This window comes from Amblyomma maculatum, chromosome 1 (genome assembly GCF_055883805.1).
Source record: "Amblyomma maculatum isolate TAMU_Amacu chromosome 1, ASM5588380v1, whole genome shotgun sequence".
Lineage (NCBI taxonomy): Eukaryota > Metazoa > Arthropoda > Arachnida > Ixodida > Ixodidae > Amblyomma > Amblyomma maculatum.
Genome location: NC_139344.1, coordinates 453,339,372 through 453,361,201, shown reverse-complemented (window position 1 = coordinate 453,361,201; position 21,830 = coordinate 453,339,372). Strand labels below are relative to the sequence as shown.

At 48.6% G+C, this 21,830-nt stretch overlaps 1 protein-coding gene across 1 annotated transcript in view; it reads left to right on the top strand.

Moving 5' to 3' along the window:
- Positions 1-21,830, top strand: part of LOC146209677 (mitogen-activated protein kinase kinase kinase 7-like) — a 124,136-nt gene that overhangs the window by 79,986 nt on the left and 22,320 nt on the right. The window contains exon 14 of the mRNA XM_084603012.1: positions 5,446-5,561. Coding sequence (XP_084459138.1) covers positions 5,446-5,561 — 116 coding nt within the window. The remainder of the gene's footprint in view (positions 1-5,445; positions 5,562-21,830) is intronic.

The following is a 21,830-nucleotide window of genomic DNA, read 5'->3' as shown; positions in this document are numbered from 1 at the left end:
TTGCACTTCGCACTTATCGTTTCTTTTGTTTTGGTGCCGCGTTTCACCCGTGCGCTTCACCATGTCTAGGAAGCGTAAAGCGTTATCGCTGAAAGAAAAACTTGATATTCTCGTAAAAGTCGACGGCAATCCGCTGAAGAAACGTGTCGACCTGGCACGCGAACTTTGTTTGCCTGTCTCCACGCTCAACACGATCGTCGGCAAGCGAGAAGAAATTCGGAAAAACATTCAAGTCTTCGGCGCCGGCGTGAAGCAAACAAGGGGCGCCCAGCATGGCAAGATGGAAGAGGTTCTACTGGCGTGGTTCAGGGAAGTAAGGGCGGCGGGCGTGAACGTGGACGGGACAGTTGTTCGCGAGAAAGCTGATGAGATTGCACTCTCGTTGGGCATTGCAGATTTTAAAGCTTCGGGCGGGTGGCTCCACCGTTTTAAAACACGACATGGCCTGTCGTATAAAACCGTTTCCGGCGAAGGGAAGTCTGCCGACCAAGATCAGGTCTCCAACTGGCTTTCGACTCTGCCGGCGGTGATTGCTCAATACCAGCCAAGGGACGTGTTCAACGCAGATGAAGCTGGGTTGTTCATCAACCTCCAGCCCGAGAAAAGTCTCAGTATGAAAGGTGAGACGTGTCAAGGTGGAAAAAAAAAGCAAAGAAAGAGTCACCGTATTGTTGTGCTGCAACGCTGATGGAACCGAAAAGCTCAAGCCAACCGTCATTGGCAAGTTCTGGAAGCCACGCTGCTTCTCGCGTAACCCACGCCTTCCTGTCATTTACAAAGCGAATAGGAAGGCATGGATGACCGGAGCCCTTTTCACAGAGTTCCTCACCCATCTGGATGCCCGGATGCGTGCCGAGAACCGTAGAATTCTTCTATTTCTCGACAATTGTGCCGCGCACCCTGTCGATACTTCGTGGCTGCAAAACGTCAGAGTAATTTTCCTGCCGCCCAACTGCACCAGCCACTTGCAGCCCCTAGATGCAGGAATCATTAGAAACGTGAAATTTCACTTTAGGAGCTTGTTGGTCAGACACTTTTTGGCCAAGATTGACCGGAAAGATGCCAGCTTGAAGGTGGATCTTCTTGATGCCATTAATTTTCTAGCGATGTCATGGGATCGCGTCAAACCCGACACCATCGCCAACTGCTTCAAGAAGTGTGGCTTATTTTGTGCATCTGGCGATACGGAGGAACATGGAGCTGACAGCGCAGAGATTGACATCCCGGACTGGGGTGACCTCGATGTCGACGTGTCTCCGGAAGAGTTTGTATCGGCGGACGACCAACTGGCGACATGCGAATTGCGCACCGTCCAAGACATCATTGCAGATGTTACCGCTGAAGAGGAGAGCGACGACGATGACAACCAAGACGCCGGAGATTGCAGCGGCGATCGTCGGCCATTAAATACTGACGGTGCACTCCAAGCTTTGGACGGGCTTCGTGGCTTTGTCGCGTCTGCGGAGCTGAGTGAGGAAACTGCTACTCGTTTCTACGAGTTCCAAAAAAGCTTTCTTCAGCACCTCGAAAAGCAAAAAGTGCAACGCAAAGTGACGGATTATTTTAACGTGCTTTAATAAAAGCAAGTTCTGTGCCAAGTATGTATTATTCGCGATCTTTTGGAGTCCGTTTTGGATAATGCGATTTTCGGATAATACGCTTTTATTGTCGGAGCCCGTGGGAATCGTATCAACGAGATTCCTCTGTATATCGAATTTTGGTTATATCGAACTCACGAAATATCCCCTTGAAAATCCCATGTTAAAGTATAGGAAAGCCGCGTCATATATCAAACTTAATATCACCGGTCGTTCGATATATCGAACTCCGCACCACGCACTGGAAAGTGGGCCTTCCCCAAAGACGATCGCATCACCCGTGGCCGTTTGCCGCCTGACGTATTAAAGCCACGCACGGAAGGAATGAGAGAGGACAGTTCGGCGACGGCTGATCTGGGCAGCGCCGCGCCGCGCCCATTCCCCAAAGGCGCGCGCATATGCAGTTGTTTCCCGCGCTCCAACACATGACGTTTACAAGCCATGTGCGTGGGTGTGCCCATCCTTTTGCCGAGTTATCTCTCTCCTTCAGCACGCGCAACGCATTTGCCAAACCAGTTCAGCCCGTTTTCAGACAGACGTCGGACGCTTTCTCCAGCGTGTGTTGCAAACCCTCTGCGTGCGGCGGCGCGGCGGCTGACGTGGCTATGGCGCCTGCGGATGTTAAGAAGTGGCAGCTCTCTCTGTTTTTTTTTTTTTTTTTTTTTGTTTTTGCGAGTCATTCTTTCTTATCGCGGTGTAGCGTAAGATATGGCGGCTGCGGACGTTGGTTAAGAAGCGGCAGGGTTTTTCTTTTTTTTTTTTTTTGCGGGGATGTTTATTATTTTTTTTTTTTTAATCGTTTATCCTTGCATGTATGAATCAGCGAAAGCACGCCATCAGCTGCTGCGATCATGACGCCCGCCCCAAGCGCGGCGTGATAAATCGAACTAACTTGTGCGATCAAGCCATCACGGGCACTCTGCCAAGTTTGCTCCCCGCCACCGCAGGAGCTATCAAAAGATAAACGCGCCCTGACGTTATCGCTGCGCACCATCTTGGCATGCTGCCAATGAGCTGTGGATGAGACGACCGAAACGGACTGACGCGCGCCATCGACATGCAAGCGAAAACGCTTGCGATTTCTGCTGAGGCGACATAGAAACCTTGTTTTGAGCTGCCGCAGTGGCTGGAGCGGCGAGAGGGACGCAGTTCCAGCAAGTTTGAGTATTTTCGCTCTGTCGCTGCTGCTCGTCGCTGATATCGCTCAGTCGCTTGCATGTGAGCGCGCTGGCCTTAACACATTTTTTATTTTTTTTTCAAATTCTCGGGTGCAAAAGTGGACGGTGGGTTTATTATGCGAGTGGGTTGATTATGCGACAAATACGGTATCGTTTTTTCGCATTGTAAGTGCCGTCACAAGCCAATTTCTGTATATCGAACTATTTCGCGATCCCCTTCGAGTTCGATATATCTGGGTTCAACTATATTGTACACAAAAAGCTAGAATTCACTGCCATGTTGCATTGGTCCCTGTTAGGAAAAACATATATTTCGAATTTTTAAAATTTTTTATTTGTGTCAAGAAACTTTGATACTTGTGTGTGTGTGATTTTTTTAACTGCAATTTTTTGCTAATAGCTTTTTTTCATCACATACTCAATAAATATGTTAATTGTCACTACAGCGAGCTGGCTTATAACGAACCTGAGCGTCACGTGGAATCCGTTCGTTGTATCCAGAAGTTCATATGTGGGCCGCTTTTAAAAAAATTTGTTCAGAAAAAAAGTTGGTGATCTTTGTCTGCCTGGGGGACACGACCTTTGAAAACCGAAAAATTGCGAAACAGTCGATTTTTGGAAGATTATATATTCTGGTAGTATGTCTTGTACACGAGTTTACAAAAGGGGTGAAGGGTGCTGCCATATTGGGGGAGCTGGGCTGCTATCATAGCACAGGAAAGCTTTGATGACTTCCCCCCTTAACAGCCCAGTCAAACTGGTTTCTCCAAGGGTTGTAAAATGGTCTATAAACTACCCTGTCTGTAAATATCAATGCCCAACTCGCCTTAGAAATACCCGAAATTATTTATATAACAAGAGGCGGCAGCCGCGAAGCAGCAAGCAAGCGCGAAAAATTCCCAAACTTTGCGCGCGTCATTCCTGTTCCGCCGAACTGAGCGCCGCCATCTTGATTTTATTTTGTTCGTGCATTTTTGCGGTTCCTTCTGCCACCCTCGGCGGCGGCGGCAGCGGAGCGGTCAAGGCATGGCTTGCTTCCGATTGGAAGCTTCGTGCGGCTTTCGAGTTTCCCGCGCTCTAATTAAAGGCTGCGATTGGGCAAAGCGCGTGAGAACGTGGGGGATTGAGCGACTGCTATTGGCTGCTGCGCCCATTGACGCGTCGGTCTCCGCCGGCTACCTCCTCGCGTCGTCTGCTCCGCCTCTTTGCTGCAGTTGTTGGCCGTCTATGTACTTCGTGAATCGTGTGTTCTGTTCCTCTGAACGGTTTCGAGCACCGTGTTAAACTTTGCGTGGTCGCCTATGATGCCTCGATATGTGACACGCGTTCAGTGCAGGCTTGACTAGGTTTTTTTTTTTTTTCATTTCGGCGCTTTATAAGCGGTGTCGCTGCTCCTCTGCGCCTCCGCCGATGCCGCGAAAGATAACCTGGGAGGTCGCTTGCCGTGTTTGGGCCGCTCCTCGTTCCTCCGGCGAGATGCCAGAAGAGATAAACCGGAAAGCAGCTTGCTGCGTCTGCACCACCCCTCGTGCCTCGGGCGAAATGCTGCGGGGCAATCGGGAATGCCGATTGTCGCGGCTTGCAGAGCACTGGATCGACGGATCTCAGCATCTGGACATCATGCTGATGTTCAAAGACATGATGCTGATGTTCGTTGTAGCCGAGACAGAGTGCTATAGCTCTAATGTATATTTTGATGGTCGCAGCGGACTTGTTCGTTATAAGTGAGCGTTCGTCTTAAGTGGGGCCATTGTAAGTGGGCTCGACTAATACCATTGTGAAGAGGAATTCTTCCACTACAATTTGATACTTGACACTCCTGTACCAAGCGAGTTTTGTTAAAAAAAAAAAGTGGCACCACCCAAAAATCACCAGTTTTCCCACGGACAGGAAATTATTAAGTTACAAAGCTGCTTGATGTTGCACTGGCATCATTTGTTATCTTATGGCCAGAGTTGTTATGAAGCAAGTCCTAACTCCTAACATACATCACTGTGCTAATTGCACCATGAATGACGCAGTGACGAGCACTGGTCTTTGGATGCGTCTTTTCTCTGTCTCAGCATGATATTTACATTCGTGCTTTCTACATATTCCCATTGCTTTGCTTTAACTGCGTTGTGAAACTTTCCTTGGCCATCTGGTGGCCTGGGACCGTGGAGCCATCCAAACAGACGCAGGCTGTATTCAATTGTAGGTTCACCTTTAGTGGAGCCAAAGGCTGTTCTTCTTTGTACATTGCCTGCACTTGTCAGGCATCAGAATGCATTCACTGCGGCAGTCTGGATGAAAGCTACCAAGTTTTGCAGCATATTTAAAATTTCAAACTCGTCCTGTCTATGATGGCCTACTGAACAGTCAGCAATTGCTCGGAGATGTGTAATAGCGTTTCCACTATGCCGTGCCATTGTACACATGGGCTAGTAGAACTAAAGGTGAAAAAGCAGGAACAGGCAAAATGATTCTGAAATTACACCTGAGGCACTTTGTGCTGTGTAAGAGGGTACTGATGGGCACAAGTGTTCCCTACAAAGCAGCACTGGGCTGCAGGTGCGTGTGTTCTCAGTTGCATGCCCCTTTTTCGTTCTGCACGTTGTGCGTGACTGTGTTGCCTGCTTCTGGTTTGCTCGTGGCTTGATCAGTGCACCCTTTTCCCCATCCCCTGGCAGCCCCTGAGCCCCATCTCCAGCTGTGCGGAGTCCATTCGCATCTTTGATGACCACCGCTGCCTGGCCCAGTGGTACTTCAAGCTGCAGTCCGAGATCTGCCTCCTCAACCAGCGAAGGTGCGTTGCTACCTGGTTGTTTTGAAAAGCACCGCAATGGAAATGGGACCCTCGTGTGTGAGCTCAGGGTCTGGCTGACCGTTTTAGGACTTTCAATCTCAATCCTTACAAGAGCAGTGAAGGTTCATGCCTTCTGATTTTATTCCTCATGCTTCAGTACTGCACATGCTGCAGTGGGTAGGCCTAGGGCTTGTGCAACGTAAAGATAGCTTAAGGGCTTAGAGGAATTCTTTACAAATTCTTAGGAAAAGATAGTGTTGTAGAGCTCAAAAAACAGCGCGGCTACTTGGGACAAACAGAGAGGAGAATAACGGACAAGCGCTGACTAACAACTGAAGTTTATTCGAAAAAGGCACAGGTAATATACACTCTTTTCTCAAGAACCAGGAGGCATGCGCTCCCAAACAAGCATCAATCTAATCATGGGAATCCAAATATACAATCTCAGTGTCATGCAGAAGCACCGATGGCGTGCTCACGCAACTATCCCCTTTTCTATGGATGTGATAGGCTTCCGATAACTCCCTGGTTAGTTGATCCTTATGCCTGTAGATTACATTAGTGTTGTTAAAAAGAGGTGTGCATAGTTTTTTATCAGGATATCTCGGATCATTATTTAAAGGGCAGTCCCTGTAGTGCAGGGCAAGGTTCGAAGATGGGGCATTTTTCAAAGATGCCTTATGTTGGCGTAGACGGGTGTTGATACATTTACCTGTTTGGCCTATATACCTCTTTCCGCAAGAAAATTCAATGTCATACACCACGCCTTCAGCACATGGTACGAACTTAACCTGGTGATTTATTTTACACGACCTCCTCTCGCTTATTTTTTGTTGATTCTTCATTCTTCTGTCCACTATGGCACATATCTTGGCAAGTTTTTTGGGGGCTGAATAATGATCCGAGATATCCTGATAAAAAACTATGCACACCTCTTTTTAACAACACTAATGTAATCTACAGGCATAAGGATCAACTAACCATGGAGTTATCGGAAGCCTATCACATCCATAGAAAAGGGGATAGTTGCGTGAGCACGCCATCGGTGCTTCTGCATGACACTGAGATTGTATATTTGGATTCCCATGATTAGATTGATGCTTGTTTGGGAGCGCATGCGTCCTGGTTCTTGAGAAAAAAGTGTATATTACCTGCGCCTTTTTCGAATAAACTTCAGTTGTTAGTCAGTGCTTGTCCGTTATTCTCCTCTCTGTTTGTCCCAAGTAGCCGCGCTGTTTTTTGATCTTGCAATGCACCAACTAGCTCAGATTTTCGTTCTTCTGTAGTAGAGCTGTGCTCGGGCTCGGGAAAGCCCTTTCACTCGGGCTCAGGCCGGGCCCGGGCAAAGGTATACAGTCGAACCCTTATATATCGAACTCAAAGGGGATCGCGAAATAGTTCGATATATCGATAATTCGCTATACAGAAATCGGCTTGGGACGGCACTTGCGATGCGAAAAAACGATACCGTATTTGTTGTGTAATCAACTCACTCGCATAATGAACCCACCCTCCATTTTCGCACTCAATAATTTTGAAAAAAAAAAAAAAAGCGTTATGGCCAGCTCGCTTACATGCAAGCGATCGTTTAATCTCAGCGATGAGCGGCAGCGACAGAGCAAAAAATTTCCAACTTGTTGGAACTGCGTCCATCTGTCGTTTGAGCCTTCGAGCCACCGCGGCAGCTCAAAACACGGTTTCTGTGTCACCGTGGCAGAAATTGCCAGCGTTTTCGTTTGCATGTCACACTCCGTTTCGGTCGTCTCATCCACAGCTCATTTTTTGGCAGTGTGCCAAGATGCTGCGCAGCGATAATGTCCCCGCGTGTTTATCTTTTGATAGCTCCTGCGGCGGTGGAGAGCGAACTTGGCAGACTGCCCGTAATGGCTTGATTGCACAAGCCTGGTTCGATTTATCACGCCGCGTTTGGGGCAGGCGTAGTCCACTGCCACAAAATCATTGGAAAGCGTGATAAAGTAGCTGCAAATGCTGTTTAAAGCGAAAAATGCTAAAAGCTGGTGTCATGATCGCAGCTGACCGCGTGCTTTCGTTGATTCATACATGCAAGGCTAAACGGCTCAAAAAAAAAAAAAAAATGCTGCTTCGTAATGCCATATCTTATGCTATGCCGGGCGTACAGCACAATCAGCACAACGATAAAAACAAACTACTCTCGCAAAAAGAAAAAAGAAAAAACAAAAAGAGGTCTGCCGGTTTTTAACTTCCGCAGGCACCATAGCCACATCAGCCGCCGTGCGCAGAGGGTTCGCAACACATGCCGGAGAAAGCGTCCGACGTTCTGTCTGAAAACGGGCTGAGCTGGATTGGCGCATGCGTAGCGCGTGCTACTGCGAACAAAGGCCGAGAAAGAGGAGAGAGATAGCTCGGCAAATGAATGTGCACACCCTTGCGCTTCGCTCTGTCGCGCTTTTCCCCTCTCGTTGCCACCGGTTCTCTCTGGTACATTCATGCACATAGCTTGCAAACGTCACGTGCTGGCGCGCGGGATACGATAACCGCAGATGCGCTTGTGTTTGAAGAATGGGCGCTGCGCTGCCCTAGGCGAACTGCCCCCTCTCATTCCTTCCGCGCATGGCTTGAAAACGTCATGCGGCACACGGCCGAGGGTGATGCGATCGTCTTTGGGGAAGGCACACTTTCCAGTGCGTGGTGCGGAGTTTGATATATCGAACGACCGGTGAAATTGAGTTCGATATATGACGCGGCTTTCCTATGCTTTTACATGGGATTTTCAAGGGGATATTCCGTGAGTTCGATATAACCAAAATTCGATATATCCGGGTTCGACTGTACTTGAAAATCTTCATGTTTGGGATGATTAGCGCCATTGATCGAGCGGCATATACACAGGCGATAGAATTCATTCATTCATGAATATGCCATGCATATATGTACAAAAGCCAACCGCATATGTGGTCGGCTATCTGTGAATTATATTGCCACTCACATCAACCGGAGCCAAAATGCCGAATAAGATCAATTTTCTAACAGCACATCGCAATGAAGCGTTGACACGAACCAGCCTCAATCGATGTATGTGTATGCGCACCATGTGGCAGCTGGCACGAAGCGCAAACAAACTTCGATCATGATTGAAGTCAGCATGAACCATAATGCATGCACGTGCTTACTTGATAGACATGGTTTGGAGTACGCGTCGTCGTTTCTTTGGCAAACACAGGCATCGTTCTCGTTGACGAGTGGAATAAGGGTCGCTTCACTGTTTAATACAACACCCAAGCCATCGCCGCCAAGCTGTCGTCTGCTTTCATGCGGCAGCTGCAGCTGCATCATTTCGGCACTGACCGCTGAGCAGGTGCACAGTTTTGCTGAACTTTTCGTGAACTCGACCTGCACGATGTCTGCACTTTTTGAAACGAATGGCGTGGTGCAGAGGACGCCATCTTGCATCACTGAAACGAATTGTGAAGTGCAGCACCACGTGAACCAGTTCACGTAGTGCAGGTGAAACGAACGGACCTGATAACCGCAAATGCGTGCGCCTTTAGGGAATGGGTGCGGCGCTGCCCTAGCCGAACTGTCCCCTCTCATTACTTCCGTGCGTGGCTTGAAAACGTCACGCAGCAAACGGCCGAGGGTGATGCAATCGTCTTTGGGAAGGGCACACTTTCCAGTGCATGGTGCGGAGTTCGATATATAGAACGACGGGCGAAATTGAGTTGGATATATGACGCGGCTTTCCTATACTTTTACAGGGGATTTTCAAGGGGATATTCCGTGAGTTCGATATAACCAAATTTCGATATCCGCTAGTGCATAACGTCAAGCACTGAAATGATCGTAGGCTGCTGTCCACAATCAATACGCACAAGACAGCAGTTCACAACACACTTCTGGTAGGAATGCTTCAGGTTCTTTATGACGCCGGCATCCAGCGGCTGCAGATGGCTTGTAGTGTTCGGTGAGAACACAAGCTCGACGTTCCGAAGAAACTGTGGGTCTCTTGGGTGGGCAACACAATTGTCTAGAAAAACGAGAGAGAGAGTGAAAAAACTTTGTCAGCGATTGATATTTGCCTTGGGCTGCATTCAGTTGCTCCAGGTGCCCGGCAGTCCAAGTCTGTCAGCGACCTCTTGCGCTCTTGCCGAGGCCCGGAACTGGATGTCTGGGTCCCGGCAGGCGAGAACAGCTTCGCAGTGTGCCAGCGAGGGAGATGGTACTAGATCTGCCGGAGGCGGATCCTCCGCACAGTCCCAGATTACAGTCGAACCCGGATATATCGAATTTTGGTTATATCGAACTCACGGAATATCCCCTTGAAAATCCCATGTAAAAGTATAGGAAAGCCGCATCATATATCGAACACAATTTCGCCGGTCGTTCGATATATCAAACTCTACACTACGCACTGGAAAGTATGCCTTCCCCAAAGACGATCGCATCAATCTTGGCCGTTTGCCGCGTGACTGTTTTCAAGCCACGCGCGGAAGGAATGAGAGGGGACAGTTCTGGACAGCGCCGCGCCCATTCGCCAAAGGCGCGCGCATCTGCAGTTATCGTTTCCCGCGCGCCAACACATGACGTTTGCAAGCCATGTGGTGGGTGTGCCCATTCTTTTGCCGAGCTCTCTTCTTCAGCACGTGCTACGCATGCGCCAAGCCAGCTCAGCCCCTTTTCAGACAGACGTGGGACGCTTTCTCCAGCGTGTGTTGCGAACCCTCTGCGCGCGGCGGCTGACGTGGCAATGGCGCCTGCGGACGTTAAGAAGCGGCAGCTTTCTCTTATTTTTTTTTTATTTTTGCGAGAGTCATTCTTTCTTATCGTTGTGCTGTACCCGCGACGTAGCGTAAGATATGGCGGCTGCGGACGTTAAGAAGCGGCAGGCTCTCTCTTTTTTTTTTTTTTTGCTGGAGCCGTTTATCTTTGCATGTACCAATCAAGGGAAGCACGCCGTCAGCTGCTGCGATCATGACGCCCCCGCCCCAAGCGCGGTGTGATAAATCGAACCAGACTTGTGCAATCAAGCCATCACGGGCACTCTGCCAAGTTCGCTCCCCGCCACTTGAGGAGCTATAAAAAGATAAACGCGCCCTGACGTTATCGCTGCGCAACATCTTGGCACGCTGCCAAGAAATGAGCTGTGGATGCGACGACCGAAACGGAGTTATCGCGCCATCGGCATGCAAGCGAAAACGCTCGCGATTTTCTGCCGCAGCGACACAGAAACCTTGTTTTGAGCTGCCGCGGTGGCTCGAGTGGCGAGTGGGACGCAGTTCCAACAAGTTGGAAATTTTTCGCTCTGTCGCTCCCGCTCGTCGCTGAGATCGCTCAATCGCTTGCATGTGAGCGAGCTGGCCTTAAAGCATTTTTTGTTTCAAATTCTCGGGTGCAAAAGTGGAGAGAGGGTTCATTATGTGAGTGGATTGATTACGCGGCAAATACGGTATCGTTTTTTCGCATCGTAAGTGCCGTCACAAGCCAATTTCTGTATATTGAATTATCGATATATCGAACTTTTTCGCGATCCCCTTCGAGTTCGATATATCCGGGTTCGACTGTATATGGTCTAAGGTGGCAGGCTCGCCGCACAGTTGGCAGTACAGATTTACTATATCAGGAAAGATCTTGGCATAAGTCCAAGGGTTTGGCTGCGACCGCGTTTGCAGCCGCCGCCACGTGGTAGCCTGATCTCGGCTGAGCGAAACGTGTGGAGGAGGCAGGCTCGCCCTGAGCTCTTTGTAGTAAGTGGTAATGGCCTGGTAGGTATCCAGTCTCACTCCGTCGGGCACCTGCGCCAGAGATCCCTTCAACAGCTCGGCTGACAAAACTTCAAGCATATTGGTGTGGTGAGCGGCCTCGTTCCCCGGGACGCCCGAGTGAGCCGGGACACGAGATCCACTACGTTCCTATGTTTTTGGCAACGCATTAAGAATTTTAAATGCAGTGGCGGAGATACGACCCCTGGCGATGTTGCGAAGGGCCGTTTTGGAATCACTGAGAATAGTGCTTGTTCCGTTTTGAACAATTCCTAGGGCTATTGCGGCCTCTTCTTCCTCTTCTACTCAACCCGTGACCACTGTAGCTGCTACCCTGTGGGAGATGCTCACCGCGCTCACAGCGAAAGCCTCCTATCCTGTAATGTTGTATTTTGCTGCATCGACATACACGGCACTATCATCCCCTTGATACTTTTTGCCTGTCTTCGCTCTGGCCTTCCTCCGAAGTTCATGGCGATCCGCTTGCATGTTCTTGGGGAGTGGTTTGACCCGAATGCGTTCACACATCTCTACCAGCAAGATCACCTGGCTTGAAGGGTCCTCACCCCTTATGCCTTAGCTTCTCAGGATACACAGCCCCGCCTCAGTTTGCCTGAGCCGTTGCTCTTGCAATGTTAATTGTGCCTCAATGAGCTCTTCGAGGGTGTTGTGAACCCCTAGTGATAGAAGTCTCGCAGTGGACGTGTTTCTGGAGAGACCGAGAGCCGCTTTGTATGCCTGCCTTATCAGGCAATTCAATTTTTCATTATCGGCCTTTTTGAGGTCCAGGTAGGGGGTTGCATGCACGAGCCGTCTGAGGACAAAAGCCTGAACGAGCCAACATGCATCGCACTCTCCCATACCTTGTCGCCTAGTCGCCACACGCTTAATTAGCCGTATGGTCTGTTGGATCGAGGCCGACAACCTTTCCAGCATTACCTTGTTGCACCTGTTAGATTGTATAAACATCCCACGCACCCATATCGTTTCTACCTCCGTTATTTCGTTTCCCTGGATTTCTAGCTGTATCTTGCTCGGCTTTGTTTTGCAAACCCTTCTGTTGTTTACGGATCACCAACAGCTCCGACTTTTGTGGGGAGCATTCCAGTCCTGCCCAACGGGCGTGGGCGTCTACGACGTCTGCTGCCTCTTGTAGGGCTTCCTCGATTTGCCCGTCTGATCCCTGACTCATCCAAATCGTGACGTCGTCAGCGTATAGGGTGTGTCTAATACCGTGTATAGCGTCAAGGTTTTTAGTGAGCGTGATCAGCGCAGCGTTGAATAGAAAAGGGGATAACACTGACCCCTGCGGCATGCCCGTTTCCCAGCGGTATGCGTTCCGACTTGAGTTCCCCTATGGTAAGGTCCGCAGTCCTGTTAGACAAAAAATCTCATATAGTCGTAGGTGTGTCGCCCTACGTTTAGTTCCGAGAGGCTGGGCTGTGTAGCCTCGTGGGAGACGTTATCAAACGCTTTCTTCAAATCCAAACCCAGGATGGCCCGCATGCCGTGACCGTTTCCAGAGTCTATGATTTCTCTAGAGAGTTGAAGCATCACGTCCTGCGTGGACAGATGCGGCCTAAATCTGATCATTGAGAACACTCCTGCACTGGGATCCCATCTTGTTGTCGAAGTAGCGAAGAAATCCTTCGAACAACGAACACGTCATCCACGCACGACTGTTACTTTTGTAGTGACATGGCAGCAGGCGAGTGTTCTTCAAGCACCGCGGGTTCCGATATTTGCTGATTACTCATGGCTTTAACTTATCGGAACCATTCATGTTGCAGCAGAGGAGCACCATCAATCGCTCTTTGCTGTTTTTTCCTCCGTGACACGCTTCTCCTTTCAGGCTTAGGGACTTCGACGGCTGCACCCGAAAAAAAAGGCCCGTTTCATAGCCGTTGTAGATGTCACGAGGCGCATAGGCCTCAATTAGTGTGGCCTTCCAATCGTCGACTGTTGTCAAGTTCACACCTGCTGATTCACCGCTTACTGTCTTGTACTCGATGCCGTGCCTCTTTCGGAAACGGTCAATCCAGTCATTCGACACCGCAAAGTCCGTAATGCCCAGTCTGTCGGCGATGTCCACTGCCTTCTCGCTCAAAATGCTGCCATCAAAGTTGATGCCGGCAGCGCGAGCTTGCTCGAACCAGGTCAGAAGAGCTTCGTCGAGGTTTCCATACTTGGCCCCACGAGTCTGCTTAGCTTTCGCGCCGAAAAGCGCTGCATTGCCTTCAATCTCGGCACACTTTGAGACGATGCTGTTAAGCGTCGATGGTGGCAGACCAAGGTTTTTCGCAATATCAATTCTTTTCCGCGCTGGCTGCCTGCCGACAGCGTTGAGTGCGTCCAGCTTTTCCTGGAGGGAAAGCGCCTTCCGCTTGTGCGACGCCATTGAAGAACGTCAGATCACGATCGTCGGATACAAAGGACAATGGTTAGGTCGACTGGTTCATGACCGGCTTTGTCGTGGACTGGTTCGACGGATGGATGAATGGATGAAGTTGAACCCTTTGAATCGGGTGGTGGCGGTGCACGCCATCTAGCTGACGTTCACGAGGCAGATGGCCATCTAGTGGCGGCCTCTCCAACTCGCGTGCGGCTTCTTGAAGTTAGTTTCATAGCCAAGCCTAGCCAAGACTTCAAAAGTCAAAATGGTGGTCGGCGCGCGTTGCCTCAGGCGGGTTCGTGGTGACCAGTTGCGACGTATCATGCGGGTACGTTTTCACAGCTACAACGTAACAACGAGGGTCCCAATACATTGGATCCTATGGGAGCAATGCCGGGACCGGATGAAAGCGGCGTAACAGCCGGGAAAATGCAGCAGTGAGGAACGTAACAACAAGGTTCTACTGTATAAGGGCATCTGAAATTTCGGATGCTCGAACCCCCTGCCATCCAATTTTTCGGACTTTTTTGATGCGACGGAAGGTCTGAAGCCGCAACTGTGTCATACAAAGCCGCCATTTTGGTTATCTCCCAGTCTGCGTACCATGTCACACCTTTGAACAACTGCCCTTACCTAGCCGCCACACACCGATTTGGTCTGGCCACTCTGGCTATGTTCACCAGCGCCTCTTTAGGAGTTTCCGGAAGCGCCGTCGACACCGTGACTGTTTCGCCTTTTCGTTGCGCAGACTCATCGCAGACCACGTGGTGTTTTGCTAAGCTGGTGCATGGTGTTGCTACGTGCTACGTATTCTGTCAAGTGCACCTAGGCTTAGGTGCATCGACACTTCGCAACAAGAGGATTTTGCTTGCCCACGATGGCCCCCACTCTGTCCTCGTCGTCCTCGCCGATGGCGTTGAAGCGCGGAAAACAGTACTGTCGGTTAACGATGGAGAAGAAAGCCACCATTATTAAGGGGGGACACGGCTCTTTGGCACCGAAAATCGGCCTGAAAATCGGATTTTCAATTTTTTCATTTTCGTATTCCTCGCACCATTCCGCATCTGCACGCAAATTTTCATCCTTATACCCCGCTTATTTATGAAGTTATAGCGATTAAAAAATGCAGTACCACACCCACTGCCCTTTAAATTGTGGACAAACGACACCCAATTTCGATCGCCCGGCGCATGAGAACTACGCGCTCCACCGCGGCGATTTTGGTCTCGTTCGAAAGCGCGCGCTTTCGGCTTATTTTTTCTTTCGGAAAGCAACCCTGTGCGCTCCGCCTTCCCCATAAAAAACAAGCAAAAAGATAGCATGCAGCGCGCGCTACTATTGGCCGGTTAAGGCACGTGATCAAAATGGCGTCGTTTGGTTGGTTCCGGCAAGCTAGCCCTGAAGTGCGGACTCCCAGTGACGCCATTTTGTCTTTCTGCCGCCCACGCTAGTGCAACGCGAGAGTCATGCCAGGCGCGAAGAAGTACCGCTCTTTGCACAAGTTCGGGCGAAAGCAACCAAAGAAACGCGTTAAGAATGCGACTTCGTTGCATACTGTGCAAGAAGCAAGTGCCAGTGCTGCGGGATTGTGTGACGATCACGTTGCGGGCGGCGACGCTTCTCCGATTCCGCTGGACAACGGCGCCGTTCTTCGTGCCGACTGCAGTCGTGTACGTATTGATACCGCGCCTGTCACTAACAGCGACATAACTCAAGTGAGTGCCCGTGAGCAAGCTACGCTTGATAGACTGGTATCGACGCCGGCGACGGCACGAAAGACCGCGCTGTTCGCCGATGCAAGTGGTGCGTCCGCAGAGTCAGATGCGGACGGAACAGCCTCCTATGCGGTAATTGACCTCAGCATTGTGAATATCCTTCTGGATGCCGTGCGGTGCAAAACGTGTCGTGGATGCGTGCGTTTAATTACCAGCGACCGGAGCTATGGCCTCGCCGTAAAACTGATCGTGCTGTGCGACAACTGCGGTGAGATTGCGGCCGAGTGGAACTCGCGGAGGGTTGACGGCGAGAAAAGGTGCAATCCTTTTGAGCTGAATATTCTGGCTAGTCGAGCAATGCTGTCGACCGGTAACGGCCAGACAGCAATGAACGATATCTTTTCGGCGATGGGGTTGTCGCGGCGCGGGATGCACAACAAGACGTTTCAACGGCATCTGAAGAACACACTGCAACCCGCTGCTACCCGAGCCGCCACGACCGCTATGGCACAAGCCGCGCAGGCAGTGGCGAAGGTCTACGATGACTTGTGTTTTGGGCATAGGGGGAACATTGCCGTGTGCAACGACGGCACATGGATGACGCGCGGACACTCATCACATATAGGCGTCGGTGCCGTGGTGGAACTCTTCACTGGTTACGTGCTTGATTATGTGGTGTTGTCAAACTTTTGTCTGGGCTGCGAAATTGGTCCCACGCCAAACACTGACGGCTACGAACTTTGGAAATCACGCCACCAGTGCCAAAAAAACACCAACTCCAAGGCTGGTCAAATGGAAGTAGAGGCTGGCAAAATTCTGTTTGAAAGATCTCTGCAGCGCCACAACATGCGCTACACAACCATGCTATGCGATGGGGACAGTCGCACGTTCAGTGCTCTTAAAGATGCTGCAATCTATGGCTACATTGAAATAGTCAAAGAGGACTGCATAAATCACGTGCACAAGCGTATGGGAGCAGCTTTGCGCAACCTCTTGCAGAGACACAAGGGTGCAGGGAAGCAAAGTCTTGGCGGCAGAGGAAGGCTGACAGCTGATCTAGTTGACAAGCTGGCAATATATTATGGCCGAGCGCTTCGATCAAATGTAGGTGATGTGGATGCCATGCAGCGAGCTGTGATGGCGACATATTACCACATCACATCTACTGATGACTGCCCCAAACACAGTTTGTGTCCTACCGGTGAGAAGTCATGGTGCCGCCACAACGCTGCAAAGGCAAAAGAGGAGCCTGCACCAAAGCACAATTACAGTCTGCCAAGAGATGTGGCTGATGCTCTTTTGCCTGTTTATAGTCGTTTATCAGAGAAGAGCCTGCTGCAGAGGTGCATTCGGGGGAAGACCCAGAACTCGAACGAAAGCTTCCACTCAGTCATCTGGACCTTGATCCACAAAGAGCGGCACTCATCACTGTTTGCTGTGGAAGCAGCCACAGCAGAAGCTGTGCTGCGCTTCAATGCCGGCTGCAAGCATACAGCAGCAGCAATTCTGCAAGAATGCAGTACAAATGTGACAGCAACTGGGTCCAGGAGAGCTGAAGAAAAGGACTTGCACCGTAGCGTACGTTCTGCAAAGAAGCGGGCGGCTTCGCTTGGCGTTGCTAAAACAGAAAAAAGAAAACACCGTGACAGCATGCACCCCGACTATGCTCCTGGTGCATTTTAATAGCATGAGGTCTTTGGGGTTGCCCTTCCTGATTAAATGCCGTGAGGCTTGAGTGCTTCCGACAATCCCCCAATTTTGGTAGTGTTGCATTTTTTAAATATCAATATCTCTGGTCCTGTTCTTGCTATTGCTTTAAAAATTTTTTTTTCTAGAAAGGGAATCCTGCGAGTCTCATGAAACCAAGGTAAATGCAGTGACGACAAAAGAAAATTTGCTGAGAAGGTTATGTTGTCTTTGGTACCCAAATGGAATTTTCCTTTCAAGCGTTTCCTATTGCGTAACTTTGGCTCAAATTGGCATAGGCCATTAATTTTCGCTTCAGATCACTTTCCACCTGTTTCTGATCTTGTTGACATATCAATCATTGACATAATTTACACCTACATGCTGTGAAGTGTTTTTCCTCGTTTTCTCAAAACTGCAATTTTGAGGGTGCTGCAATTTTGGAGGAAAGATATCTCTTAGTCTATTTGTGCTATAGCTCTCATTCTTGTCTTGTTAGAAAGAGAAAACCTTCGACAGTGCCGTAGGACAAAAATATGTACAGTTATTATGCGGCAACATTTACAGAATTAATTATCAATCTTAGGTGCCAACCTGGGCTTTTATTCATAAAAGTTTGACTTATTGTAACTTTGGTTCAAATTCTTCTACCACGTTAATTCATGACTAGCGGCACTCTATGATCCTTCTAGATCACTCTGGCAGGGCTATTCTCCTCATGCCATAAAGTGTTTAGTAATTAACTCACCTCCAAACGAAGAACATGAATTAGGGATTATTTTGAAAGCTATTTCATCTACAAGAAAACTAATCAGATATTTGAAATCAGCATGCAAAAGTACATTAATGGTGCAAGTTTCAGTCAGATCCACCCATAAATAAGGAAAAAAGTTTTAAGAGGGGTGTCCCCCCTTAAACAAGTAATGAGCAGACGATCGCAGGCTGACGTGGGTTTCGCCACGCGGTCTTCGCACTCACCACAGAGGCAGCAGACTTGCCTGAATGTGCAACGTGATTGACATGTGCCCACCCATGGATGAAGCGATCAATGACCTCCACTCTGCTGGGATTTCCATACTGACGGAAATAACTTTTGAACAGTTTGTCGACGCTGACAACGAGCTCTACTTCTGTGCAGAACTGACCGATGAGGAGATAGTTCGTCAGGTTGTGGAGGATTCGGAAGACTCCGATGTTGAGAATGAGGAGCCAACGTCCGCACTGCCTACAAGCGCTGAGTTGACGCGAGCATAGCTCACGTTTTCATCGGTGTACAGTGCTGTTGCTCAGATCGAGGCCAATATGATCGCATGCAAGCGAAACGCCGTCCAAACAAGGATCGATAAGTTCTTTAAGACACTGCAGCAATAACGCCGTCTGCCGTGACGACACATGCATAATAAACAGGCTGTCGGCTGTATAGAGTTTTTGAATGGCTCTTTTTCATTCTTTGGTGTTTCGGAAGCCTAATACCTCGTGTTTGACTGTTTTAATCCAAGAAATATTTGTAAAATGGTACGTCTTTTTTATGCAGTCATTTTTTCAGACTGCCTGAATTTTCGGACGTTTTTGCGTTCCCTAGAGGGTCCGAAAAATCGGTCGTTGACTGTATGCGTTTTTGAGAAAGCTTGCCCCATATCTGTCTGTGTGATGTGCACGTGCTAACCTTCAATGTTTTTGTGAGTGTTCCTAAGGGCCGCCCCTGCCAGAGAGGGCCTTTTGATGATACTTGGCTTTTGGTTGCTTATCCATAGTTCTGAACCTCATGGCAGTACCTACCTCTTTTAGTACTGTTGGAGTTGCCCCTTTACTGCTGCAGTCAAACCTCGTTGACATATTTGTGAAAAATTCCGAGAAAAAAGAAAAAGAGAACCTATCCGGAAAATGTATGATCCATACTGCCGTACTTTTAAGGGGGGACATGGGTCTTGAGCAAAATTTTCTTAATATTTGTCCTGTCAGCATGAAATTTGCAGGGTTTATGTAAATTCTAGTGCTGGTTTCAAATATGTTGTTAGTTTTCTTCTACATAAATTTGCTGAGTTGTTACAGCAACTTTGCTGTTCCAGACTTGCGGGAAGCTTGTAAAAATATTTACTGAAGGGAAATTGCTAAAATGCACATGGATCTGTTCCTGAATGTCTAAGGAACACAATAAAACAAGTTTAGTGCTCCTGCCTTACTACAAGCCAAAGTTATGGAAGTTTTAAGTTTCAGCTTCACAAGTGCAACCACCCCCTTTCTACATCTTCTTATGTTTAAAAATTTTTCATGCAGTTGAGACCTTGTATAACAGCTTTATTGTGTTCCTTTAACACTCACGAGCCAGTAAAAAAAAAATCATTACAATCTCACGAGTAGGAGAGCCACAATGCCACCCGCAAAATAGAAGGGTAGGCAAAATTTTCATTTTGAGAAAAATGGAAAAAACGAATTGCAATGTCAAACACTAATTTAATCAAACAAAAACTGCAGAAATGCAGGCCACTGTGGCCTAGAAGGCTCCTGGACAGTAATCTGAATTGAGTTTGCCTTTCTGCTTTCGTTTTGCTGCAGTCTGAAAAGCTGCAGAGGAAGCACGCTTCCTCTCTGCTCTCAGACATTCACTGGTGCAATGCACACGTTTACAATTTAAAATGGCTATAAACCTCCAGGAATGTAGTCTCTTTGCTTTCCAACGTCCAAGTGTCGCCTCTTTCATTTTGATTTGCAGTTGCAGCACATTCAGTTGTCACTTTTTCTTTTTTTTTTCCTTTTTTTTTTTACGTACGTCGTTTTGCTACGTCCTCGCATCAAGACCACGGTGAGAAACGTTTATTGTGGAAAATAAATGTAATTTGGAGCTGTTTGCTGCTTCACAGTGCTCTGCATTGCACTGGAAGCAAGTGAATTCCCTAAGGACTATGAACGAGGTCCTATCGGCGCAAACGCGCGGCGAGCTCTACGAAGACGACGTGTCCCGCAGTTTACGCATTGGAGAATAAGTTTGACGGCGATTCCTTATCCCCGTTCACTTTTTTAAATGCCAATATCGCCGCCGTATGTTTTACGCTTCGCCAATCTCGGCAAACTGTTTAGATCTGACGATCGTGAACTCCGCATCGCCAAGCGGACTGTCCGCCGCGCTGCCGTCATCGTTACGAACACAATCCGTCTACCGCTTCGTTGCTGGAGTTGGCGCGAGTTCAAGCTTTTCCTGTTTTGAGCTTATCTTTCTGCTCATCTGCGGCCTGCGTTATCACTGTCGCGGCGGGTGCGACCGCTGGCAGTAGCAGTCCCCCGTGCTGGGGAACACGCTAGGCCTACTTCAGGCTCGTACACACCATCGTTCGGCGCACGATTTTCGTCGGCCTGAGCGCGCACAGCCGGGGCAGGGCATCACTTGAGATGATTATTCAACTATTTTTTTTTCACTTTTTTCACAAATTCTTGCCATGAAAGCACCTCGCGGTTCGGAACCAAGCGCGGCCGGTGTCACGTCTCCGCCGTCTCCCCGCGGCTCGGTCGCGCCGAGCAGACGCCGTCAGCCAGCTCCACCAATGCGGAGACGCCTTATCGTCACGTGCACCCCGAAAGCCAATGGGATTGCAAATGCCACGTTTTCTTTTTTGCAATTTTTTATGCGACCAATGGGCAAATGTAAACAGCAGAGGCGGCAATTTGAAGACGAAAGGCGGCTCTTTCGAATGAGACCAAGATAGCTACGGTGCCGCACACAAAACGGGAGCTACGCCTCACGGAAAATGGTTGTTTCGGGGGTCGTTTTCGGCCCAAATTTGAGCGACATCGATTATATAAATTGGCATTGTGACTAAAATACCGACCCTAGAGATGAAAAACTTAGCAGATAGGTAGATAAAGAGCTACTGATTTCGCAAATCACATTTTCTAAAAAGTGATTTTTTCGCGATTTTTTGGTCCGAAAGACCCGTGTCCCCCCTTAAAGGTGTGACATGACAACGAGTATAAAAGCATTTATTCACACTTCCACTTCTTAAAAAGAGAAAATAACATTTGCTGGCATAACTTCTCAAAGAATTCACTTCACATTTATATCAACGACAAGTGCGGACACTGATCTTAAAACTATTTTTCTTATTTACCGATCAAAATTTATGCAACTTGGCGGGTTTGTGCAGTTTCTTGTGCAGACTCCAAAACTGCATTTATTTCATTTGTGATCCAATTATTTCTTAAGATAATTACATCAATTGGTCTAAACCTTACAAGAACAATTAAAAATGACCATTGAAGAAAAACTCAGATGAACGTATTGCTGGACACTAAAAATAATAAGGAACGCAATGTTGCAAGCAGTTGTTTGAGCAATTATTCCTTGTTTTATTGCATAACAAAGTTCAAAGGTCAAAATGTAGCACTACAGTTGAACCTGGATATAACGAAATTGAAAAAGCCCGTGAAATATTCGTTATAGGGAGGTTTTCGTTATACAGTTGAATCCCGCTATAACGAAATTCACGGTGCACGAAAAAAAATTCGTTCTCGCGGAACTTCGTTATCGCAAAAATTTGACGTGAAACGCAGAAAGAATTGCCCAAGCAGCAGCAAAGGCATTTAATGCCAAAAATCTGTAAGCTTGGTTTGCTTACGCTTCACGGCGAGCAACGCCGTCACGCGATTTTCGCACTCGGTCAGCAAACCCATTGCAACATCGTCGTCTCGGACAGCAACGAAATTCCTGATGACATCAAAAGCGTCCATCACCTGTACGGCGGTT